The sequence below is a fragment of the Paramormyrops kingsleyae genome, chromosome 25 (assembly GCF_048594095.1).
Source record: "Paramormyrops kingsleyae isolate MSU_618 chromosome 25, PKINGS_0.4, whole genome shotgun sequence".
In the NCBI taxonomy this organism is placed as follows: Eukaryota; Metazoa; Chordata; class Actinopteri; order Osteoglossiformes; family Mormyridae; genus Paramormyrops; species Paramormyrops kingsleyae.
This window is the reverse complement of record NC_132821.1, coordinates 25,485,284-25,512,506: the sequence shown is the minus strand read 5'-3', so window position 1 is coordinate 25,512,506 and position 27,223 is coordinate 25,485,284. Positions and strand designations below refer to the sequence as shown.

At 44.8% G+C, this 27,223-nt stretch overlaps 1 protein-coding gene and 1 long non-coding RNA gene across 5 annotated transcripts in view; one reads left to right on the top strand and one right to left on the bottom strand.

The window, feature by feature from the left end:
- dchs2 (dachsous cadherin-related 2) overlaps positions 1–19,721 on the top strand; it is a 36,530-nt gene extending 16,809 nt beyond the window's left edge. For 2 of the 4 annotated variants that reach the window (XM_072707805.1, XM_072707804.1), the window contains 10 exons: positions 724–858; positions 2,021–2,230; positions 2,418–3,272; positions 3,786–3,899; positions 4,729–4,940; positions 5,575–5,726; positions 6,021–6,151; positions 6,406–6,692; positions 7,007–7,148; positions 9,121–13,988. In XM_072707805.1, the coding sequence (XP_072563906.1) occupies positions 724–858; positions 2,021–2,230; positions 2,418–3,272; positions 3,786–3,899; positions 4,729–4,940; positions 5,575–5,726; positions 6,021–6,151; positions 6,406–6,692; positions 7,007–7,148; positions 9,121–11,660 (4,778 nt within the window). In that variant the 3' untranslated portion in view covers positions 11,661–13,988. Of the gene's footprint in view, positions 1–723; positions 859–2,020; positions 2,231–2,417; positions 3,273–3,785; positions 3,900–4,728; positions 4,941–5,574; positions 5,727–6,020; positions 6,152–6,405; positions 6,693–7,006; positions 7,149–9,120; positions 13,989–18,472; positions 18,518–19,595 lie in introns of those variants that run through there. The other 2 variants (XR_011985911.1, XM_072707806.1) reach the window with 2 other exon arrangements.
- Positions 3,080–15,110, bottom strand: LOC140583163 (uncharacterized). The gene is made up of 3 exons (XR_011985912.1): positions 14,891–15,110; positions 9,989–10,310; positions 3,080–3,199 (listed from the first exon to the last, which is right to left on the bottom strand). It is a non-coding gene; the product is annotated as an uncharacterized lncRNA (long non-coding RNA).
- Positions 19,722–27,223: the final 7,502 nt, after the last annotated feature.

The window sequence follows — 27,223 nt, the reverse complement described above, 5'->3', positions numbered from 1 at the left end:
CACCTAGAGGACCCCAGCCTTTAAACCATGGGCTTTGCAGCTGAAGTCTGCGCCAGGTTTTTTAATTGGCCGATGCTATCTGAAATTACTTGGTTCTCCGCTGCTGTTTCCAATTTTCTGGTCAGATAAGACTTCCCCCAAACACCACTTGGGCGGACAAGGTCACAATCATAGAGCGAGCTGTCCATGAGCCTCACCGGGGCTTCACGTCAGAATCTTTTAAATATAGTAGTTTTCCATACACAATGGGGTCTTACCACACTGTCGGTGTTATACAATACAACAGTCATGACAGCTTGACTAGTTTGGAAAAGTCTTGGTTTTGAAACACTAGGAAACATTCCAGTGTTTGATTAAGTCCAATATTTTCATTTTTAATTTTCCGAAGACGCTTTTGGTTTGAGAGTGAATTAGCTGTGACACTTGTTCAATGTGTGTGGGGGGGGGGTGTGCGTTGATCTGTTTATCTACACGACACACAAAAATAGACTCCACACAGTGGAAAAACTAGTGTGGTGTTGATGTCTCCAGATGTCTCCTGATTTTTAGATAGAGTCTAAAAATGCTGAGGGTTTTTTTTGTTTGTTTGTTCCCAATTATCATCTGTTTATCATCTGAGTTTTGCTGGGAAGTGGTCAGGGATCATCAGTTGCATTAAAGTGAAAAATGTCTACAAAGCTAGAATTGGAAACGTGTGTCTTTGTGTGTGTGTGTGTACCACAGACGTGAACGCCGCTGTCAGTTACAGCCTTCTGCCTGGCCCAGGGTTCCGATACTTCACCATAGACCCTAACACCGGGGAGATCCGCACGGCAGCCCGGTTGGACCGAGAGCTCCAGGAAAGTTTTCCACTCCTAGGTAAACTCCACTCTTGTGTCAACTGAACTCCTTCCTCCATCTGTAACTACACCTCTAGCACCTATGCCAACTTCACCACCTCCCTGGAAACCTTGTGGTTTTGTAGGTTCAGATCCCGGGGGGAGGTGCAGGTAATGGGGTTGGAGGCAATAACCTGTAGGTAGCTGGTACCTTAACTTCAAGCAGCAAAGCTAATGAGTGAAATTATAGATCAGATGTGACTAATAGCATTACCAGAAGACCTAAAGGTCTCTGAAAGTCCACTAGGATTTGCAATGGGGATGTTTGCACCGTGTTTGCATGTTTGGCTCATGTTAGCATTATTGCCGTGGCCCCGCAGGAACTGATTCCACATTTACATAATTGAGCTTTAGAATGCAGCCCAAACGCTTTCCTTTGACATTCAATCCAATTTCACTGAGGTCACCTGCTGGCTTGTCACATCCGTTTTTGCCTCTGAGCTTAATAAAATATCTTGCATATTTTCAGTCCTCCCAATATCCATTTCCCAGCACTCAGCAGGAAGAAAGGCGGTTTCAACAATTCAACAATTCTGTTATAAAGAGTTAAATATATATCGATATTCCTTTATTTTACCTCAGTTTTCTGTTTCTAAGTTCTGGTAAGAGAAATTGCAGCATTCAACATGAACTTGCTGATCGCACATGTAAAATATCTGATATTGCATCCACTTTTACGATGGAGGGCAGCTCAGTGATTAAGTGGCTGAAGTACTATAGGTTGTGGTTTGATTCCCACACCTGGCTCTGTATGTGGAGTTTGCATTTCTCTCTGTGTTTCTGTGCTTTTCCTCCTGCAGTCCAAAAATCTGTGATTACCTATGCTGGAGTTTCAAACTGCCCATTGAGTGTGATTGTGTGTGTGTCTGCCCTGGCATCCCATCCTTGGGATCTCTCCTCGTCTCCTCTGCGTTCTGGGATAGACTCCAGGTGTACCATGACCCTCTCCTGGATAAGTGGTTTCGGAAAATAGGTGGGCAGATGTTACGATGGAGAAAATAAACATGTAGGAGCTTTCACACATGGCAGCTGTTGGTGAATCGTTGCGTGCAGCTATCATGCCTTTAGGCTGCAGAAATATGCAGGACTTTGAGTAAGATGTGCCAGTGGGCCGAGTACTCACAATTTCTGCTTCTGGCTAGTTCTGGCTCGAGACAGTGGGACCGGGCCACTCTCTGGCATCACCACGGTCCTCTGCACCGTGCTTGACAACAACGACAACACACCCCGCTTTCCCCGACCCACCCCCAAGATCAGCGTGCCAGAGACCCTCCCTCCAGGAGTCATCTACATCGCCCAGGCTGACGACCCGGATGCTGGGCCCAATGGCAACATACGTTACAGCATAGAAGGTGGCTGATCTCCAAAGCTTAACTCTTTAAAACTACTCTCTGCTTCTGTCATTGTACATAGTGACATTTACAGCAATTACAAATAATAAACAGTTCGATCCAGGGTGCTTTACAACTAACAGTATCCAAGGTATATCAAACTTGTGTGAACAAATTGTGTCAACTTGTGTGAACAAATTCTTTTTAGGTGACTCTGATGGTTGTTTTGCTATCAATGTTACAAGTGGAGCTGTAAGCACATTGCGAAGTCTGGACAGAGAGAAGAGAAGCAGTTATACCATCATCGTAGAGGCTCATGATCAGGGAGCTATTCCCAGGAGTTCCCATGCCAAACTCCAGGTTCTGGTTCTGGACGAGAATGACAACAGCCCGGTCTTTAGTCAGGAGACCTACCATGTGTCTGTCAGTGAGGGTGCGCCCGTGGGATCAGAAATCCTGCAGGTCATCGCCACCGACAATGACCAGGGCTCTAATGGGGAAGTCATGTTCTCTCTTCTGGAGGACACGTTGGCCGTGTTCTCCATTGACGAGTCCATGGGCATACTGAGGACTGCCCAGCTGCTTAACAGGGAGGCTCAGGGGCAGTATACCTTCCATGTCACTGCAACTGACGGCTGTTCCCAGGGACCACGCAGTTCCATCGCCACGGTAACTGTAGACATTGAGGACGTCAATGATAATGCTCCAGCCTTTGCAGAGAACCCCATTGTTTGCCTAGTCTCCAAGGACACTGCGGTCAACCAGACCGTCGTCACCATGAGAGCTGGTGACAGTGACCTCGGGAACAATGGGACGGTGATATTCGACTTATCCGAGTCTGACAAATTCTTCAGCATTGACCGCAACACTGGGGAGATCCAGCTAAAAGCATCTCTGTCACCCGGCATCTTTGTCACAAGACTCCTGCATGTGATCGCTTCAGACCGGGGGACTCCATCTCTGTCCTCTTCCTCTCTGGTCCGCATCCATCTAGAAGAAGAACCCAAACTGCGGTTTACCGAGGATTCCTACATGACTGCAATTCCTGAAAACAGCAAAACTGGTGAGCTTTCAGTATATGGTCATTTGTCATTCTGACATGCTATGTCATGAACTATTACAACATATGTATTATTAAGCTTTAGAATTTAAAATTCATAAATAACAAGCTTTGTTCCAGCTCTGCGTTAATCAGCTGATAGTGGCAGTTTTGCTTTTGAATCTTAATTTGAGCTGTGAATGGCATGGTGGCTAAGAATCTCATTCTCACTCTTTGTGTCTGGATTCTGCAGATTTCTCTGCTCAAACCCATCTTAATCAGCTAATTGCCAGGTTTAGTAGGTGAGTTTGAGCAGGGAAATCTGCGAAGTGTGGTGGAATCTGGCCCTCTAGGACCAGAACTGAACCTTACTGTGGTGTACGTGCCTCTTCCCGCCACTTCCCTGAGTAGTATCGTGTCCAGAAACCCCCAGCTTACCCCAGTTCTGTGCCCTAATAGCCACCTCCCTCAGCTTTAGTGGTGAGAAAACCGATGCCTTTCAGCAGATTTTTATTTTTATTTTTTAAATATCCCTAGGTTCCTGGGTTGTTACTGTAGTCGCTGTCGATCAAGGCACCAACCAATGGATAATTAAGTACAGCATTTTCAACGGCAATGATGATGAGGCTTTTGCCATAAACCAGCACACCGGTAAGATCCATGTAAAATTGGTGTGACCTAACCCGGTTTCGCAATGAACGCATGCATTCTTTGCTATGGACCGCTTCAGAAGGGGTCCAGGTCGGAGCCAGCTGTGGCAAATGAGCTGGCACCATTTCGTAGACGTTGTTCGATTAATCACCCTCAGGATCCACAAGCATGATCTGTCTCAGCTCTGTTTCTGAGCCAGGAGCACAAGCTCAATGCGTCATCTGTCGTTCCGCACCTCTGCGGAGACCATCAGTGTAATGCTTGTGCTCTTTAGATCGTTTTTCCGAATTGTATGCGTTCCTTCGCTTGTGGTTTTTCCAGATGGCTTTTCGTGTTGGATTTGATTTCTTGGCACTCTGGCTTATTAAACAGTGTTAGTCTGCAACACCCAAGGAGAGTACGGCAAGAGTGTTAACATCTTAAATCAATATTTAGCTACATGTTGAGCTGCGAAGTTCAGTCAAGCTGTATTTTGTGCTGGAAGCTACAAGCTGTAGGTAATACCAGACAGATTCTAATGTCAGCCTTTTTGTAGCCAGGGCCTGGATCCTCACAGATCACCTGAAAAGTCCATTTATAATACTGGATGACTATGTATATTGTGTTTTGATCAGAGCTGGCATGTGATTTTGTGCATGTGTCCTGTGTTGGACTGACATCCCATCTAGGGTGGCCTTTGACTCATGCTCTGTAATTTGGGGCGTAAACACCAGGCTCACTGGATAAGTAGTTCTGGGAGACAGATGGATGGAAGGAACTGATTTATAAGAGTGATGAGACATGCTAATTGAGAGGCACCAGGTGAAAACAGGCTTGTTTGCGTTTGCAGGTGACATCTCTGTGAACAAGGAGACCTCCCTCGATTTCGAGCAAAAGAAGGAAGTCCAGCTGGTAGTTCTGGCAGATAATGGCCACGAAACAACCCACTGCGTGGTGGTCATCACTGTGCTGGATGTCAACGACAATGCACCCATGTTCAAGCAAGCAAACTACAGAACGGCTGTGTGGGAAGGACAAGCCCACGACACTTACATCATGCAGGTAAAGTCCTTGTAACCTAAGATTCCCTTCACTAAGATATTTAATCTTCTTTTCTTATAGCTACTGTCAGACTTTTAGTATTACTTCTACTGTTTCCTGGCATTATACATTGCGGTAACACTTTACTTAACACTGTCATCCTTAATTAAAGCTGTCGTTATAGATACATTCATGATGCATTATTACAGTCAGTATAAGAATTAATAAAGCATTGTAACAATTTTATAAAGAATTATAGGGTGGATTATAATACTTCATAAGCTCCAATGATGCAGTCATCTATAATGAGCTATAGATAGCTTCATAAGGCATTATAATGATTGGTATTAAGGATTTTTGTACTGCATTATGAAGGTATCTATAGTGTATTATAGATGAGAGCTTCATAAAGCATTCATAATGCATATTAAACATGGCTATAATGTATTGTGCCTTTTGATAAATATTTAAAGCCATGTTTATAATGCTTTATGAATGCATTATGATGCACTACAAATGTGCTCATACACATGGCTTTCATAGAAAGTGTCACTAGAAGTATCTATGTTGGTGGTCGCACTACAGCACCTCTGAGACCAATGCTTGGGAAGCGCACGTCAGACTTGTAGTAAGATACACAGCCTTGTTGCTATAGGTGTTTGCAGATGATGCAGACAGTGGCGTCAACGGGCAGATAGATTATTTCATCCTGTCTGGAAACCATAACGGCTCCTTCATCATCGACACCACAAGGGGCATCCTGGCTACGAGTGCTGTCCTGGACAGGGAAGTCATCCCATCTTACAAGTAAATATTACTATAACATCCAGTGCAGGTGCTACCCATCTGACTTTAATCATTTTGTATGTAGGTTTTTCTGTTGCATTGTAAAATCTATTAGGTTTGGAGGCACAAAACTTTCATGATGCCTTTCATAATAATTGTCTGCAATTTACTCCGTGATAATAAAAGTACTCTGATTCTGATTCATTCTGTATTGTTGGTTGAAAACTTGTGACAACTACATCTGTGCTAATGGTTGTCTCTGGGATACTGGATCGGAGGCCCTCACTTGGTAACTGATTGTGCTGTATTCCCCAGGCTGGTTCTCCAGGCTGCCGACAGAGGAAGCCCTCGTCTAACAGGAACCACCACCGTCCAGATACAGGTGGTGGACGTCAATGATAAAACACCAGTAATAACCCCCATGGAGCCCATAACCATAGCAGAAAGTGAGATGCTTCGATGTACTTTCAAAACCTTGAATATTCACAGAAAGAAAATAGAAATTTTATATTTCCACTACATCCTGATGTTATATCATTCAGTAATAAAATTATAAGAATATTAATAGGGAATAGTTCCTTTCTTGCATAAATTACAGGCATACTAGCATAAGTTGAGCTGCTTGTTCTAGAGTAGAAAATAGAGAAAATCTGTAATTAGCTAATACTGGATAAAATATCTGTCATGTCTGGCCTATCAGATCTTCCAGCTGGTCACATGGTCACGCAAGTGATGGCCAATGACATGGACCTCAGCTCCAGCATAGCTTATAGCTTTGCAGACTGGGGCAGCTCAGGTGGGCAATTTACCATTGACCCGTACACTGGTATCATCACGCTGACCCGAAGTCTGGATCACGAGGACCAGTCTGAACACACCCTGAGGATCCGCGCATCAGACTCCATCCACCAGACGGAAGCAGAGGTTAAGGTTCTAGTGCTAGACATCAACGACAATCCTCCTGTCTTCACAGAAGAATCTTACCAGGTCTGGATCTTTGCTGCAGGCGGCGGGAGGGAGGGAGGATTTCCAAGGGTGGCTGTCCAGAAACATTTTTCAAAGAGCTTACAAATATTTTTGGTTCAGATATCTGTTTTGACAGGTAGCAATACAGCCACAGTTGTGCGGATAGCACTTGTGGTTATGGGCCGCTGGCCAAGAAAAGATCACCTTAGACCATCCTTTGTAACCGTTTCCCATAACGCAACCTAAATTGTTGCAATTTACAGCCGTTTTCCATTCTCTGTTCAAGGAGGTGCTGTAGATGGTTCAATGTTTTACGGTTTTCCTGTTGCTGGCAGGTCCTGTTGCCAGAGCTGACATCAGCTGACACCTCTGTCTTGACCCTGAGTGCCTCTGACAGAGACTCTGGACTCAACGGCGTAGTTACTTACAGACTTGTCTCGCCACCCACAGAAGGCTTCTACATCAGTCCAGTGAATGGTAACACTAGATGATTGTGACCTGTATTTCTTATAACGATGTCCAATGTTGTGCACAGGTTATGGAGAAATCATCAAAAGACCAAAAAGTAAAAATTACCTCACAAACAATACAAGCAAAGAATAATCCTTTGTTTTAACCCCCTTTTCATATATACTACAGAGAATTCACATTCCATATCCAACTGTGAAACGATTAACCATCCTTGCACAAGATTCATAAATGCAATACTCAGTTGGCGACATGATTTGGAAATTATCAATACAGATAAACAAAACAAACACAGTGCAGCAGTTTAATAATTAATTGATGATGAAATCAAGGACTAAAAAGTACAACTGCTTATTCCTAATATTTAGACATTTACACTTCCTTAAGATGAGCTTAATTTAAATACAAATGTATAATTATCGTGTTCTATGTATACTGAACACATGCTACATGCCAATACATAGAAAAATGGTCAAATCTGATTCAGGTTCCTTTACAGTACTTAAGTACATAGAATTTCTTTCTCTTCTCTTTTAAGACTCAGCACCCTATTTCCATGATAAATGGATAGGGTACAGCGCAGTTCTCTGCCATATTCCTCTGTGCCTTTCATCACGTCACTTTTATGGCTTTCTATATAAGCCCTCACGATGTGACCCTTGAAACAGGTGAAAATCGGCCAAGCTAGTCTTCCGACAGTCTGGTTAGGAGGCCATCCATAGTGGTCACCATTTATTGGTGATTTCAGGTCCGGAGAGCCCAAATCCGGACCAAGATTTTGTTTCAACCAACCAGTTGAGTATAAAGAGCCACAGTCACTGAGTACTCAGCTGGTTGGTTGGAACAAAATCTTGGTCCGGATTTGTACTGCACCTCTGTCATTTACACAGTAAGCCTGGAAACACAGGGGACATTTTTCCGTATGGAGGTACAGCTCTCGTCATTCTGATGTCCCTTCCAAGACCCCATGTAAATCTATTTGGCAGGCTGTCTTTTTGTCTGTTAATCTTAAATTACGTCCTGGCATTTCCTTCTGTGCTGTTACCCATCTGCCAAAAGGGAGTGGTGCCCTGTGTTTTGGGTTTATGCACAATACTGCTAAGTATTTATTCTCCATACGACTTCCAGTTTGTGAGCTCAAGTGGTCAAATTTGCGAAGGGGCAGCCTCACAGAAAAATTATGAGGTTTTATGAGCTTAACATTTTTTTTTATGAGTGAAAGGTAGTTATAAAGTCAACTCAGGAAAAGTTTTTTTTTTTTTCTGGTTTGGAATCACTTTAAAATCATCACTTCCAGAATCAAAGGTAAGACAAGATGAACTGAGACTAAAATATTGTCATTTGGCTCTCCAGACGAGGATTTTCTTTTTTTTGTTCCAAGCCAAAACCTATTACTGGAAAAAAAAGATTTGTTGCATGTTTCAAGGGAAAGTGATTAATGGGAAGTGATATTTGGACCAGTGTCAACAGAAAACTGGAGTTCTCAAAATTTGGTCTCAGTCTACCCCAAAATGTGTCTGCAATTTGACACTGCATCATTTGTTCCCGTTCCACCATGTTTTTACAATTACAATTACAGCAGTGGGTTTCTAAATACAAAATAACAGGAAATGCTGGATATTAACCGGATTTAATTGGAAAATTATACCAGGTCAAACTTTCATCAGTGACGTTAAGTTGTTGAAATGAATTTAAGATATCAGTCAGGGTAACTTCTGTGTTCAAGCAGTGAACCTAAAATGGTATTGTAACACAATCCTTTGGGGAATTTAGATTGTGAAAGGCCAAGTATTGAATCCAAATTTAACCAAACAATAGTCCCGTTAGTTCTTGTTAAATTTTGATGGGTCTGGTATAAGAGAAAGCTGCCAGTGGACAGACTTGTTTTATGGAAACTATGAACTGTTTGTGCTTGGTCAATGTGGACATAAGTACCATTACGGGTGTGTATCATACCATTTACTCTGTCCTGCTTCCTCAGGCTCTGTGTACACAAGCAGACCACTGAGAAACATCACCAGTGGAAGCACCGTAGAGTTCCTGGTGGAGGCTTCAGATGGAGGAGACCCTGCCCTAGAAGCGGTCGCTTCTATTTACATTCACATTGCAGATGCTAATGACCACGCCCCGCGTTTCCAGCAGGCCATATACCAGGTGAGCGTAGCTGAGGATGCTACGGTGGGCACTACCCTCCTGTTGCTCTCGGCCGAGGACCAGGACTGGTCCTGGCAGAATACCCGTCTCACATACACCATCACCGGGGGTGACGAATATCAGCGGTTCTGCATGGAGGTCAGTGTGGTCCAGTCAGGGCCCTGGAGGAGGTCCGTGGGGAAGCTGGTGCTGCATTCGTCATTGGACCGGGAGGTGACCGACAGCTACACCCTGACTGTGACCGCTTTTGACGGAGGACAGCCCCCGCTCAATGGCTCTGCCCTAGTCAATGTGACCGTGCTGGATGTCAATGACAATACGCCAGCTTTTGAAAGCATGGAGTACCACGTGCGGATCGGTGAGCACAGCCCGCCTGGCACCATGCTGACCCGGGTGTTGGCCCGAGACCCAGACCAAGGTGCAAATGCCCATATCCAGTACGAGATCATTTCCGGAAACAGCAATGGGTACTTCAGACTGGACCACCTCTCTGGCTCTCTGGTGCTGAACCAGAGTTTGGACTATGAGGAAGACGCCAGGTTTGCGCTGACCATCCAGGCTTCCGATGGGGATGGCTTGGGAAGAAGGAACGTGGCCTTCTCGGTGGTTCATATATCTCTGCTGGACGAAAATGACAACTTCCCATACTTCACATTCCCTGTGCGGAACTGCATTGTGACTGAGAATCAACCCACCTTCTCCCCTGTCTGTGCCGTCCAAGCAGTCGACCTTGATGCTGGGCCCAATGGTCATCTGACCTATTCCATCCTTTCGTCCTGCTTTTTGGATTATGGCAGTGGGAGCCCAGAGACAAGTCAGGCCTTTGCCATAGATGCTCTCACTGGGGACATCCATACAACACAGGTGTTGGACTATGAAAGGAAGAGCCAGTACTGCCTTCTGGTGGAAGCCAGAGATATAGGAGACCAAACAGCTACTGTGAGAGTTGAGATCGATGTGCAAGGGGAGGATGAGTTCAGTCCTGTCTTCACTCAACACCTCTACCTCTTCCAGCTGCTGGAGGAAGCAGAACAGGGGCAAATCATCGGTCAAGTGGAAGCAACAGACCGTGACGGCGGCCGGGACGGAGTTGTTGAATACTCGCTAGTGAGCCCCTCAATGATTTTCTCTGTCAACAAAACGAGTGGCACCATCCACCTGTCAGACACACTTTACAGGAGGGAGAGAAGGGAAACTCTCATCAAGCTGTTGGTGAAGGCCGGAGGTCCAAAGATGGATTCCAGGTCTGCTTCATGCCTGGTAACTGTAAAAATATCTGGTATCGAAACTATGATGGCAAGAACAACCCTTGACACTCAGACCATCTGCCTCAGCGTCTTTCTGACAATGTGTCTCCTGCTGCTAGCTAGCTTCCTGGCCCTGCTTCTGAGACAGCGAGGGAGACGATGTTCATCACCGCTCCCTAAACAGGAACGCAGTGTGGACACATCCAGCAGAATGGCGGGCCCAAATGGTGCAGAGTTTTGTGATTTCAGCAACTCCATAGACCTCCGGGTGAAGGGAGAACTAACTAGCTCTTATGGGATCTCAGACTCCAGTGGGCGGGGCTCCGCAGAAGGGGAGACTGCTGAGGATAAGGAGATCAAAATGATCAACGAGCTTCCCTGCCGGAAGAGTGCCGGCTCTGTGCTCAGTGACAGGGCATCCCGTGTCCCTGACTCGGGGGTCCCCCAGGAATCAGACCAGCTGTCTAGCTCATCAGAGTATGGCGATGTGGAACCAGTCACCATGGCAGTGGGAACAGTGAGCTTTGAGAACCTCCACACATTGAGGGAGGGAAGGCTGACACGTAGGGTCAGGCTGCCTGACAGCATGGACAGTGTGAGGGACTACACTGTCCTGTCCGAGAGCCAGATACCGATGGGCGGCTCACTCGCCTCCCTGGTGTGCGGTGAGGAGATCCAGGGCAGCTACAGCTGGGATTATCTGCTCGACTGGGAGCCCCAGTTCCAGCCTTTAGCCTCTGTCTTCTCAGACATCGGTTTGCTTCCCGATGGGGAGGCACGGACACAAAGCTTGCCGGAGGATACGCTCGGGTTCCTCCAGCCTCCGCCTCTCATCACATCCGTGGCCCACCCCGGTGTCAGGGCCGTGCCCCCCAGAATGCCCCTGAAAACATCCATGCTGGCAGGGAGGCCTTCCTTCCCCAAGTACTCCTACTCTCCCCTAGGCATGAGCACAGGTCTCACACCCACCGCCATGACCCCCAGCTTCTCCCCTGCAATATCCCTGCTCACCATGCAGACCCCCAGCCCCTCCCCACTGGCTTCAGAGACGGGGCTGGGGGCCCCCGGCAGGGCATGCTCACATCTGCGCAAAATTGCGGACGACGAGATAAAACTGTAGGTTACTCCCGTGTCAGGACGCATTGAGATTGCATTCATCGGAATACAAACGGACAGTTTATCGCTCCGGAAACCTGCCAGGGTGGCCGCCACAGGAAATAATTTAGTGAATGCTTCAAAGTAACTTATTATGGAATAAACTGTAAAGATACAAAGATTCTAAACAGAGTAAACAAAAAAAAAAACCTACAAAATTTATATAAGACTCATGTGCAGTGTATTAGATGTGCTTTGTGTTTGTTGCATTAGTCAGGGCCTGTATTTCATTTCTTGTCTTATTCTGTACCGCATATACCCATACTGTCAGTAGAGTGCTATCTGGCAACAGTCACATGTTCCCCTTGTGACACATAACAGGTGGGGCCATATCATGCCAATGCCGGCTGCCTATAGACAACAGCTGTGCTCCAGGGGGTAGCGTTCAGTATGGTGCTTTAAATACTGACTTGTTTTGAAAGGGCAGCCAGTAGCATCTTGCTTTCCACCATCGGCAGTGTCCAGACTCCCCATGCACACTTGATATCCGTTTTCAAATCTGCAACTTTTCGCAGATTTTGCTGAGGAAACGATGCCCAATGCTTACCACCATCCCCAGTTCGTCTTCAAATGCCAGTTTTGAATGAGGAATCTTGATTTGTGTGTTTATGCATTTGAGCAGCTGACAAAGTCCCCATGGGGGAAATTCTCTTCCCTATCTTGCTCGCCATAGGTGAGAGGCAGCTTGATAGCCACCCATAGCAGCACCCTGGGAGCTGGGGGGGTTAAGGGCCTTGCTCAAGGGCCCACTGACATGCTGAGACCAGGCTTGAACCAGCGACCTTCCAATCACAGGATCACAGCCTCAGAAGCTTAGCCCACTGAGCCACACTCTGCATTGCAATTGTCAAAGACAAACACCAAAAATTAGAGTCAATGAATGGAACAAATGAAAACTTGTGCTTTTCACTGTGGAAAAATGTTCCCAAAGTGTCATCCTATTAAAGTCATTTAAATACATACAGTACAATTTATACAGATAGCTGTGATTTTAATGGTGTTCCACAATTGCAGGTGGCAATCTGGTCTTAAACCCCATTACGAATGACTTGGAACGGAAGTGGTTGTGAATGGCTTCTGGCGTACATCACAGGAAACTGAGGAGTACTCAGGAAATTCCCAGTTTGTCTAACTGGGATGAACCAAGGTAACCATGATAGGGTAGACCCTGCATAATCATGAGACTCATCTGAGAATTGTGACCCAAGTTTTACATGCTTAGTGCTTTTTGCAGAGAGAGAAATTTTGCATATCCAACCTATAGGCAGCTATAATTTTTAAGCTGTTTTTGCACAGAATGCAAATTATTAGATGAGCATCATAAATAAATGTATTAACATACAGTGGTTGGACAATGAACCTGAAATGTCGGCCAAAATAATGTTTGAAATTTCTCCCACAAAAGGAGGCCCTACATCATTAATAAATGTATTAACATACAGTGGTTGGACAATGAACCTGAAATGTCGGCCAAAATAATATTTGAAATTTCTCCCACAAAAGGAGGCCCTACATCATTAATAAATGTATTAACATACTGTACAGTGGTTGGACAATGAACCTGAAATGTCGGCCAAAATAATATTTGAAATTTCTCCCACAAAAGGAGGCCCTACATCATTAATAAATGTATTAACATACAGTGGTTGGACAATGAACCTGAAATGTCGGCCAAAATAATGTTTGAAATTTCTCCCACAAAAGGAGGCCCTACATCATTAATAAATGTATTAACATACTGTACAGTGGTTGGACAATGAACCTGAAATGTCGGCCAAAATAATATTTGAAATTTCTCCCACAAAAGGAGGCCCTACATCATTAATAAATGATTGTGGTCTAAAATAAGGTGTTTCAGTTTCATTGTCCAATGCCTGTAGAATCGATATCTTATATGAAACTAGTTTAAATAGTTGCTTCTTGCACATCATCCTTTTTGTTTATAAAATTTGCCTACTTATGTTAGCTAATTTTATCAGTCATTAAGGATAATGTGTATATTTTAAGTTGATTGTTTTCCAACTTTATTGATGCCATTTTAAATTAGTTTCATTAATAATGTCAGAATTTTGGTGACCAGATGTTGCCAAATGGCCTGATTAAAAAAAAAAATCCATTGAATTAGAATCAAATGAACGCCAAGTTCTGTAATTAGAAAATTGTATTCTGTTTCTAAAGGAGATATCGTTGGTGCATTAGCAGGGGAAAAAAGGGAAAGTATTTATCTTGTAAATGTGTTAAAACATGTCAGAACAAAATATGTGAGTTGTTTTTTCTTCAAACTGATTTTCCACATGACCACCCCAAATGTTTCCTATAAATTGATTGAATCATTTCAATGGAATCCAGACATCATGCTGAATGTTGAAGTCATGTTTGCAGAGGGGATGAGTAGAGCGAGTGCCCTAAGCTCACCCCCCCCCCCTACACCTCCTGCACCCCCCAGGGGCCATTACAGGGCCTGCCATTGCTGTCACAGTAATTTGAAGTGCTGCATCATAGCTTGGACCAGGTGCCTAAACATCAGACACCATCCCTAAACCTCCAAAAAGATTTGTGTGTTTCATATTTCCCCATGTATATCCTGGCCCGATTCACATGCGGCAGGCGTTACGATGTTACAATTTAATAGCAATTGCACCATGCGGATTTACTGCATATTCATTACGATACACACAGCCTTAAACATTTGTAAACCAGATTGAGTTTGAAGAGCTCCCCATTAAGTGCTGCTGCAGATTTGTTTGCCAGAGGATGTCAGAAATCAGTTACAGCTAGTCAAGATGCCGACAAGGTGGCAATGATACAACAAGAGTATTTGTTGGACTCAAAGTCCAATATCTCCTTCAACGCGTAATTGTATAACTACTTACTGTTGAATAGTTTAATATGATAGTGCCTGAGACAGACAGTTGACCACAACATTTAACTGACAGGCATAATTCAGTCTCTAAGGCATAGAAGCAGTTGTCTGTGTTGAACTTTGTGGGTGTGCAATTTATCAACTCCCATCTTCATCTGGGCCCACCACCTGTTTCATCCACAGGGTGGAAGACGGCGTCCCCCCCAGGCTGAAATGTGGGGCGGGATCGATAGATTCAATCGTTTATTTCCCTTTCTGGCTCCAGATTCCTGTGGTTTGGCAGCCGTTGCCAAGGATACCACATGCGCGACGGAGGCGCCACAAAGACGTACCTCAGCGAGTGTCGCGTTGCCCGCGGTTGCAGGCGCGTTCCGTGACACCTCATTCCGTGACTTCGATCAGCCGTCGTCAAGGACAGCTACATTTCGGCTCGCGGGAACGGGTCAGATGAAGACCTCTTCTGTTCCGCCAGGCTTTCAGGATGTAACCACGCATAGCTGTGAATACTGGAAAGATAACGCTGCATTTGGACAGCACAGTGGTTGGCTTGGCAGAGTGACACGCTTCTTATTCGTTAGCTGTTCTCTTGGAGTTGGTCGTGATCACAGGATTGAACATAAAGGCCAAGCAAAAAAAAAATAAAAAATAGGACTTAGAAGCTCTTTCTAAAGGTTAGCAGTTTAAAGCCGTTACTGTACTTGAAACCATATGAAAGCTTGAGCAAAATGTGTTTTTAAACCGGGAAAGGCAAAATACGCAGAATGTGTGTATATTTTACCTTGTCATTTTCAAATCCAAACCTTCCAGCAAGAAACAACTATTATCTAGTTTCATTGCTTGTCTGCAAGTTGTGTTTTCTCTCATCCATTGTTCTACATAGATATTATGCATTAAATATCCTTCAATAAGCAATTTAATAAGGCCATTTATCATTGTCCACATTCATCAGGATTACTAGCCGTGCGTAACAACAACGTGGTGTTGTCTTTCCACATTGACTACTTTAAGGATTTACTTTATGCAGCTGTCTCCAGGTGGGGCACTATCACAGCCCTCCAGGTCTTTGACATGCTCATATCCAACTTTCGGACGCAAGACGCCTGCATTTTATATGCAAAGGAAGCTTTAAAACCACTTCCAGGTTCACCGCAGGAAGAGCAGCTGTAACTAATGTGTCCTGGCATCTGAATAACGCTAGCTGATTTGTGCCTCACTTCTCAGAGATCTCCCTTCAGCGCTTGGTGTGTAATTGCGAGCCGCCCTCCTTAAGTGCTCCAAGAGCTATAAAGTACAAGCCATGGAATGGGTTTATCTGGTCTATCAATTATCTGGGAACAGAGGTCTTCAGCAACATAACCAAGTCTAGGTCCTTTTTCTGTATTGTTTCAGTTGGACGATGAAAACAGCCAGACTGTTCACCCAGAGCCTCACAGCATGGATTGGCATACTCTGGCAAATTTTAACGAATTTGGCTCTAGATGACCGGTCCCAGCTTCGTTTGGGCTCCATCCATTTCTCTACTGCCTCCAAAGTTGATCTGACACAAAAATACCTCATGTCAACTTATATGGCCAAGCATGCATCCAGGGGACCAGGAAAGAGAGAGTCGGATACACTTCTCTTGCCTCTTTCATCTCCAAACGAGTCATCTGCAAGTCATTTTAAGGCCATCTGGTAGGGAACTACAAAGGGTGGCATGCCTTTGCAAAGGTAGTGCTTCATGCATATTAAAGACGGTTGACATGAACAATAACACTTGCAATGGCCATGTGATGACATACCCCAGTAAGGCCACATTTTCCATTGGACCCTTTTCTATGGTATTTAATTATGATCGTGTGGGCCACGACATTTCCCAAAAGAAGCAGCGGAAATTGCTTGTGTTTCCTCCGGTTTCTGTTTAGTCTACGTCGCCGTTTCCTTGTCATAAGCAAGCCTGCCTGTAGGCTACTTGCCTCGTGACAGGTCAAATTTCTCAGATTTGTGTGACGTCCCAACAGGCACAGCGTGGAATAAAGGAACCCATAACTTTTGAAGAAGAATAGACTGCAAATTAAACACAAAGTCGACATCTGTACATCAGCAAGGGCATGCGACTTAAAATGTTTTATACAGTTTCATTAATCTCCCGATTAAGACAAGTAAGAGAACGATTAAACTGTAGCACATCTACTTAGTGGAGTGAGTTTTTTTTTTTCTTAATAAATAGTCTCTAAATCAGGTAGTTTATGGGACTCGGTAACTGAAGGAAAATACAGCAATTAAGAACTTGAAGGAAAAAAAGTGAATAAAAGTTAATTTGTGTGCTGCAAATATATCAGGTGAGTCAAGAAAAAGCAGTGTATTGTTACCTTGTCCTCTATGTTTATTTCCTGCAGCTGAACTTACAGTCACATGACACGAAGTGGGTGGATGTGTAAAGCCAACAATAAGTGATAATTGCAACTAGAAATACCCACAGTGGTGACATGGGTTTTGCTTTAAGAATTTGGTTTGGCATCCAGGTTCCAGGAACTAAAACCCATCTAGCTACACTGTAGCCTCTGCAGGTCTTTTACGATGCATTTATACAGCTGAATAGTCATACTGAAATAGTTCAGGTACCCCCGCCCCAACGTCCTTGTTTAGGGACTTCCTCTTAAAGCCAGGATTGATGCCCAGCTTGGGAGGCTTTGCATTACAAGGCTGCCAGGTCTCTGGTGGGCAAGCAATGTGGAGAAAGGATGTTTATAACAGTCTTAAAGCTCCAATGCAGTGACTGGGCCAGATCAGAGACTCAGAAGGGACAAAGCCACCTCAACAAATGATGCCTGAGACAATCACTGCTAACCCAGCAAAGGATCAGGCAAGAACAGTCTAAACTGAGGAAATGAAACACTTTTTAAAATCATTCCTTTTTTTTTACCTAAATCTCAAAATGCAAGACATTAGAAGAAGAGTCACACTTTGATGTTGTCTTAATGTGCGCTTTCTATCATAATTGATGTTCACTAACAAAGAATCGAATCAACACGATTTTGGCAACGTCTTACATTTGAATAGATCAGCTAATTCAATTCAATCTTATTTGTAAAGCTCATTTTCACAACATTACATTGACTCAAAGCACTTTACTACATCCCTGCCCAATGCCCACAGAAACCAAGCCAGAGGCAACAGTGGCAAGAAAAATCTCCCAGGAAAGAAGAAACCTCGGGAGGAAGCAGACTCAAAGGGGGAGCCCATCCTCCAGGGGCCGGCAGAGGAATTCAGACTAACAAAGTCCCCATTTCTGCTAATGACAGTTAGATAAATAGGGTATCTACATATTTTAAGCATTCAGAAAAAGAATTGTCAAGAAATTAGAAATACATTGTTTGTTCCTACTGACCTGGAGATTTCACCCATCCATCGATCAATCCATCTTCGAACCACTAATCCCAGTCAGGGTTGTGGGGGAGCCAGAAAAATAAAACATACAGACGTATTCCCATCCATTTTCTGTACCCACTTCTCTGCTGTAGCTTCGTGGGGGGGGGCAGAGTCTATCCCGAAAGCGGCAACAGGCACTTATTATAGCAATGTAAAATTATTATCAAAATAACAATAAAGAGGCCTCAATATCTGTGTACTTTGATTTCATATACTAAAATCACTGCTCTGACAGCAGGATAAATGGAAATATACCACAATTACCTGCAGGGGGTGCAGTGGAGCAGACCTGAATTAGGTGGTGTTAAACTGCACATGCATAGAGCATTAGGGTATCCGGCCTGGACTGGCCATCTGGAATACTGGGCGTTTTGTTTGCGGATCAGCAAAATTTATCATGTCTGATATTTAATCCTAATCCAGCCATTTAAGAGTACGAAAGTCTTGCCTGTAATGTCCATCCATCCATCCATCCATCTTCTGAAATTGTTTGTCCTATTCAGGTTCACGGGTGGTCCGAAGCCTATACTGGAGGCTACAGGCACAAGGTAGGGAACAACCCTGAATGGGGCCCCAACCCATCGCTGAGCACGCTCACACACCATTCACTTACACAAGCACACCTAGCCGGTGATGTCCGACTCATTAAGTTAAAGGCATAAGACAATCCCGATTCATAAATTGCAAATTATAATGCAGTTAATCAGTATTGTGGGGATATAATGATTTAAGTGGTTTAAAGTAAAACTGTTTCACCAGTGGTCAGACCTTTACCATCGAAAACTAATGTTCTGACAAGTAAAAACATGCCGAGAGACCTTTCAGTATACGATATCTTTAAATAAGTAACCTTTTGTTTCAGTAAAAGATGTAGACCCATATGTGCACGTTCGCTATTTCCTCCTCCCAACCTCTCCTTCTCCACCTGCTGAGTCAACAGACTCCAAACCCCAAGATCGCTCTGAGAATATTAAACAGATCTTTAATCTCGTTTCCGCATTCCGTCTCTGCAATTGCCTAAGCTTTTTAGCCCAGAGAGCGTTTTTCCGAATGAGATCATTCAGCAGTTCACTGCAAATTAAGACTGCATTGAATCAAGCCATAACTTTATAATTTAACTCACTGTGCATGCAGTCTTCATGTTGTCCTTGGCACCAGTAAACAGAAAAAACCGTTACTGTTCAGTTTGTTACTAGAAAGTTAAGCCAAACCAATTAATTGACTGGCAAACATTATATATCAGTCACCGTCGGTGCAGTTCAATTTACTTTTCTAGAGATTAATTCACGAACAACTAGCAGTGGCTGCAAGATGTAGAAGCTAAAATCAAAGTCCATCTATTTGATTTAGAAAATAAAGCAAAAAATTTATAAAAAATTTTCCCAAAAGAAGCATCAGAAAATTCTTTATAGATTATATGCGATTTTAATGTATAACATTTAAGAGAAAATTAACTTCTGGCTTTATTTTTTTTTTTAAATGGCCCGAACGCATTAAACGCCGATGACAGCATATGAATTTATGTCTGAACAAACAGCCTGTTTGTGTTCCCTCATCGCGGCCACAGAAAGAAACATAATCAATGATGAGTCCTTCCATATATCACCAGGAAACACCTCGTTTCAGGCATCTTGCTGTGGTGCTGGAGGTGCAGGCACCGCTAGGGAAGGTCAGAAGAAGTCTTCTGTTATTGAAGCTTTGAACACCACATGTACCAAGGTCTATGGAAACCCCCCTTGCTGAATTTATGAGGAATTTTTCAAATAAATATGAGTCTAAAGACATCAGCTGCTATTGATTCTCCATCTCTATTCAGTCTTAAAGGCACACACATACGGTACTGGGCAAAAGTCTTAGCCAGTCAAGGAAAATGGCGTTTAAATTATCTTCCTGTTGTTGTAAAACTATGATATTAAGTCTGTCAAAGTGTTTTAGCTTTGTCATTTCAAAACCTCTCCTAAAGTCACCCCAGTATTTGCAACAATCAACTACCATACACAGGTACTTTTTGACTTGACCACTAACCATGTTTGGATGATCAGTACCTCATTGAATGTGGAATGGAATGGCTGAGGTGTCCCTGAGGAGAGGTCTAGGAACCAGAGAGGTGTTCTTACAGCCAACCAAGATATCACTCATTTTTTGTGTTACTGTTTTAATGTTAAATAATGTTTTTTTTTCTGAGCAAATATACACTTATTACTCGGATAGTTTTAAACATTTTCTTTGACTGCCTAAGGCTTTTGCACGGCACTGTACTTTTTGCATCAAAACCGTCACAGCACACAGTCAGCAGCAAAATTACTGGTAGATTGACTGAAGTGTATATTTTTGGCAGTAAAGCATTACAAATTCAACGATCAAAAACAAACCAGAGCTGTATACAGAGGGAGTCCCGAGAACAGATGCTGAAAAACACATCGACGTGCCATCGGCACATTGACTTTCTGGAAAGGACATCCCCGAGGATGGATATGTTCTTAGGGATTCCTGGTTATGTGGAAATCCTTCAAAGAATGGGATCGTCTTACCCGGGAAGTGTGAGCATCCCATCTTCCAATGGCCACGTCTCAAGCTCACCAGGCAAGGACCTGCCAGAAATGCCAGGTGATCCATCACTTCTGGCTTTCCCAGCCTCGACGTTCGCCCAAAGGGTCCAAAGCGGGGATTGTGTAAGGCCTGCTTTGGCAATCGCTTTCAGAGACAAGTGGAAAGGGCCTCAACCGTCACCAAGGACGGTCACGGGTTTGAATCATTAGCAGTACTGGGGGCTTTTGTACACTGAACACTGCAGATAAACACCTCAACCCAGGGGTGGATGACATCACTCCTGTCTGCCTTCAGAGCAAATCCTTGCAGGTTCCTACATCCCTGTAGCTAAAGCCGCTAAAGCACCAAGTACTTTGTTTTGTTGCCTGCGATTCACGTGTTTATTACATTTCCATCAATTAAAAAAGATCAGAAAAAAACATGTTCCATGCACAGCAAATGGGGTAGAAACAGTCATTGCGGCATGGCCGGGGGGGGGGGGGGGTCGTGTGGTTAAAACATTTGTGTTGGAATCCAACTTAAAGTGTTTTGTGATGCGGTCATGTGTTGAAGGGGGGCCACCATGAATCCCCAAAGGAGGGGGGGGGGGCTGTGTGCCCCTAATCAACCTTCACCCCCCCAACGAACCACAGCCACCCTCCCCCCGTATCACACCGATGCAGCTGTGGCCCTCACAACCAAGATCCAGACAAGCTCGGTCACCCCGCACATCTTGGAAGCCTTCAATAAGCACGTCGTCGGGAGGAAATGTTGGCCTCGGGGGGGGGGGGGGGGGGGGGGGGTGCATGTGAGGAGGCTGACGATGACGGAGGCCCCCAGAATTGCATCTGCTAGCCACTACAATCCGCCGATATTTTTGTTGGCTGCCGCTTTTGCAATTAATGAATAAACAGCTGTAGTGTCGACTAATAACACCAAAAATATGTCTGGTGAAAAATGTTACACGGCCCGAACGTGACGGCATTAATGTATTAAGCTCTGCGTGACTTTTCTGGGCCAGCGGGTCAAGTGGCAGAATCTTAAACATGCTCCTAAAATAACTGTGAGTTCTGGCACCCAGGGCACGATGGGACTCAGCCACCTCCGCTCCCTGTTCTCGCACTGCTCTCCGCTGTGACGGTACTGCGCGGGCAGCCCGGCCCGTCTCACCAGTGAGCTCCATGGGGCAGCCGGTCCTAATGGATCCACCACACCAGCGTGTGTGAGACGGGCTTCAAGCCGCCACACGGGGAGCGAGGAGCAACAGATATGGGCCACACATGTCTGCCAAGCCGGGGGGGGGGGGGGGGCAGGAGCGCTTGCCAGGTCAGAGTTCAGCCCCAGATGGGGGAACTGTTCCCCCAAAACATTTGGGAGGAAATGCCAGGACCACGCCGGGCTGGGGGCGGGGGAGACAGCAGGGGGCAGTGACTTACACAAAGGTACATGTGCACGTTTCTTCTCCACCGCCAGCACAGTATAGGCTCATGGGAAATGTGCCTATAGCATAAAGCCACAGTCATTACTGCTGGGAGACATATACCCCCCTAATATCTTATTTGTCTTCTTTCTTCTCCCAATAATAGACCTTTGCATGTAAAATTATTAAATTTGCCTCCCCCCCCCCCCAATATCTCTCTCCTTCGCTATAGTCCCTACCTTTTTCTACGCGCATTGCTGGCCGGCAGAACCTGCAAGGGGAGGCCCTGGGTAAAGAAAAAAGAACCGGTGTCCGTATTCCTGCCAGCGGCTGGGGGGGGGGGGCACGCGACACGGCAGGGGCACATCGGGGGCCTCTGGAAATTCACCGGAACGGCCCAGGAAGCGACACATTTCTTTGGATCTGGGGGAGATGGACACGTAAGAATGGGGCCGGGCCACAGACGGGACCATGTGGCCGCCGGCCGCCAATCACGCCGATCCGATAACGGCCTGGGCCTTTTGTGCAGGGTAGGCCCACGGTTCAGAGGTGGCCACACGCTGCATAATGAGGCTTCCAGCCCAATTCACGTCAAATCAGAGGCCATGTTGATATCGGCCTCCTTTAGACAGATCCGGCTTCTGCTGTCGAATGTAGGAGGAGCTGATGAATCAGACACTAATTACAAAACTAGCAAAAATGGGAGAGAATGGTGGAAGAAAAGGGAGACTAACAGAAATTCTTAAGTTTAGTTTAGGTTTAAGACGTAAGCATCGACAAAGGTTTTGATCGCATTTCATTTTTCAAATCAGTCCTAAATTTAGCAGGGTTGTAGATGAGCAAGAGAGCTGTGTTTTATGTTTTAGTTGGGGGGGAGGGATGAGTCCCCCCCCCCTCCCAAAAAAGAAACAGCTCTGGGGGATGGGTTCATCAGCCACCACCACCCCCCCCCCCCCCCAGGTCTCTCCACATACAGCATGAATGAAGACGGTTTACAAACAGAAAATGGAAAGATTTCGCCTGTATGGTATTTTTAAACCTCCCCCAAACGCCTGCATTTTATTATACAAAATATTAAAAAATATAGAAAACATTCTTTCTGGTGTATAAATTCATTGTGTAATTTAATTGCCTTTGGGGCTTTTCTGCTTTAAAACTACTTTAAAGCTGCATTCGGGCCAGACGTATAATTCATTTCCACAGAGAACACTGAAGAAACGTCGGCCATATGTGGAGATGCCTTTAAATCTTAACCTCGCTACAAACCAACTGAACTACTGTGGAGTTTATTTCCTAGCTGCAAAGTACTTGCAGAAAAAAAAATCACAGCAAGGTTTTGTCCCATAAGACTGCAAATATTGTCAAAATCAGCTTTTTGTGCCCAACAAGGGCATGATGTCACATTCTGCAGAAGAAACAAGCAGCACCAAACATCCCTGAGCTAGCCTGCCGCTAAACCATTGGCCAATGAATAGACTGTGCAAGACAGGGCTGCTCATTCCTGCTTCTGGAGATCTACCACCCATAGCTTCAATATAGCTGATATCTCTAATACTGGAGATGCTACTGAAGAGCCTGATTATCTGTATCAGGTATGTTAAATTAGGGCTGCACCTAAGCTCTGCAGGGTGGTAGATCTCCAGAAGCAGGAATGAGCAGCCGTCACAGGGAATCACGCAAAGGAACAGCCCTCACCGGGAATTCCCCAAACGATCAGCCCTCACCGGGAATCCCCCAAACGAGCAGCCCTCACAGAGAATCATGCAAAGGAGTAGCCCTCACAGGAAATCACGCAATAGAGCAGCCCTCACAGGGAATCACGCAATAGAGCAGCCCTCACAGGGAATCACGCAATAGAGCAGCCCTCACAGGGAATCACCCAATGGACTAGCCCTCACAGGGAATCCCCCAAACGAGCAGCCCTCATTGGGAAACAGGCAAACCGCTACATGCTACACTACATGCTACACATGTTTTTTCAATTTGTCGTGCGTAACAGACCAGCGACATAGACAAAAAATACTACGCTTATACTTTAAGTTTATATATAAAGTTAATATTAATTTTGTCAAAGCACTGAAGGTATACTTTAAAATCCACCTTACACTGGACAGTGGAGGCCTGGAGCCCATCCTAGGCAGCTTATGGCACGCCCTGGGCTGGGGCACCTCCCTGGATGGGCTGCCAGTCTGTCACCGTACACTATGGGCAAATCAAAGATACCAGACTGCAGCTCAGGAATTTTGTCGTGGTGACATACTGATCTATACTTCTACATCTATACCTCAGCTAAGTCTGCCAATTAGCAGCCATGTATGCAGATCGTGTACACACATGCAGGGCCTGCCAACTCTCCTGCATGTGGTGTGACATCCACGCTTTCAGATTCTCACCCTCACGCAAGAAATCTTACAACAAACCTATATTATTCCATTATAAACCTAAAATTAGTTACCTCAAAAGCGTCGGGGTGGTTTGCAAACCCTACAGACTATTTACAAGGTAATAAAACTGTTGCATACATGTAGACACGTGTGCAGGCTTGTCGTCTCGGATTGAAAATCTCACCCCAGCCAGCTGACCAAAGTTGGCAGCCCTGTATGCATTAACAAAGCAAGACTCAGTTTGCGTCAGTGGAATTTCACCCCCCCCCCCTTGCTCGGGATCATAGCCTCGACTCGGCCAGTGTAGGACTGGGGTGGGTTGAGGACAGTCCCAGTCCATCTACTCATGTCATGCATGACAGGCAGTATGAAATCAGCGCTGCCAAGCTCTTCATAACAACAATAATCTGAAGTGTTTGAATGGCTGCTCTCTTGGGTCATACCAAAGCTTCCTGCCTCTAAGCCATCCTTAGATTTTGGCCGTTCTCCTGCTTTTCAGAGCAATCGTCAGTTTCTCAATCCACACCTCTGAACCACCGGGCACTGTTCTTAGAATTTCATAAAAAAAAAAATACGGCAGCTTTTACATTTTTGGGCCGGGTCAAACCGAAATAAATGATGAGCAATTTATCGTAAATCAATTTATTTTTCTTAATTTGCCTCAGATTTATTACCCTGTGTGTCGTGCTTTTAAACAATCAGGTCTTCTTTATCTTCTACAAAAGACCACCGGCAATCTGACGGGCTTCCGTTACCACAGTGTGCCATTTGTCGCTTGCGTTTTACTTTAAAAGGCAGCGGACAGGTTAGCAAATGCCTGTAAACAAACCGTAGCCCCACTGGAGTTGGGAGTCATGAAACCGACGCCGATCTTTATTTACACATGGGCCTTGTCTGGCATTCCCGGGTCGCCCTGGGTCACCCTGGGTCACCGCGGTACGCTGTTACAGCTAAACCCAAACGAAAAGGTTTAAGGTCTACGGTGCTCCCAGAGATCATATTTCACCATGGGACTTTACGTCCGTGTTGACAATATGGCATCGTTTTTTTCTTTGACAAAGTTGGAAGTTGCAACTTTAGCTCTGTTTCCTATTTCTCTGGAAGGCAATACCCAAACATGGACATGTACAGGTTTTTAAATGATATTTAACATTTTTTTTCCCCAAGATACAAGATTCCATTGACGCTGTGGTATGAACACCTGCCACAAATCAGAGGGAAATCGCTGGCAGCGAAACGATTACGACGCAGGGCAGTTTATTCATATTTTATGGATAATTTGAATTCTGACAGCCTCGTGCAGTAAAAGCAGACCAACAGTATATGGATATTTTCACATCTAATTCTCCTCACCCCTTAAAGGAAATGGTTCTGTGCAACGGCGTACATTTTTCCCCCATGGTCCAAATTAAATGCCAAGGTCTATCCTGCTGGAATGTTTCTCGGCAGGGGGGCGAAGACAGACAAGGGGGTTGACTCAAGCTGAGTCCTTCTCTCTTTCTTTGAAAACATAGGCTGCTGTCAAAGGGACAGTGTTGGCAAGGTATTTTTACTTGCCACGCAGGTCCGCTACGTCAGCCCAGGCAAAATGCACCGGCAGAGGTCAATGGTCACAGCCACAGAGGAACTCCACCCCCCGGTCACCGTAAATCCTGAAACTTCAATCTCAGTTCCTTGAGCGCGCCGTTTCCATGGACTGGTGACTTCTCCGCAGCATTCGCTTCCCCGGTTTAATTTGATCAACACTCATCTTCATCGCCCGGTATGATAACCACGATTGAGAGGTTCTCCCGGAGGTGGATTTTCAGAGGCAAGCCAGAAGTGGGACACCGATGGGTAAAAATGCCCAGACGTGCTTCTGAGCTTCAGACCTCACCCAAGTGCGGCTGCCAACATGCTCATCTGTTTCTCAAACTGAAGAAAATCCATCAGAGAATCAACTTGTTTCCAATAAGCATGAGGGCATTCTGTGTGACTGTTCACCATTCTGTATTCCTGCCTGACTTGGTTCTAAATTCCCATTCAGAGTATCTACGCTGCACTTGGAACTGCTTGGGTGGAAGGTCCCGCAGCAGATGGTGCATACCTCCTAAAAGGGTAGTGGCGAATTCATGTCACCAAGTACACACATACGCCCGTATACTGAATTTCGCCAGAGTTTAAAAATCAAAATCAATTATTCAGTCATTGGAGTAATTTAGTCCATTTAAACAAAGATACATGTTAAATCCCGAGTAATGAAGCATGACTTACGGAATGCTTATCTAGGCAGCAGTAATAACAAGATCCAAACGTCAGTCTGAAGTGAAAATGGGACCATTAAATACTGTTTACAAACTGTTTTTCTTTCTAGTTCAATCTTATCAGCCAAATTGTGATGCTTCATTGTGAGGTGGCATGGAAACTGCAGCTCACAAAGAAAAACTTTCCTGATGGCCTCCGTGTGGATTCCGGGTTTCTCTCGAAAGAAAGAAAGAAAAAAAAAAGAGCATGTGTCCCCTAATCAATGGCGACAGTGGTTTGGCCCCGAGTCCGCAATAAAAAACGTAAAAAAGGGTCAGAAATGGAAGGTAACCACTTTGCAGATGGGGGACTGCATTTCATTTTCACACACCGGCCCTGATGAGAACCGGCTGCATGCTGAAAGCCGATGGAAGACGATCTATTGACTTTTTTTTCAACCTCAACATAATTCTGTGGCCCAGACAACCACGGAGCTGTACTCAAAGGAATTTGCTTTATCAAATGCTAACGTTAACTTTGACACTTTTTACAACGAATATCAAGCATGGAAAAATGACTCACATCGCCACGGCAAATGAGCAATTACAAAGTATTTACAATGTCTTTTTTGTATTCATTAACTCTGGGTCTTTGCCAGTTTTTCACTCTGTGAATGTTACTTTTTTTTTTTCTTTTTT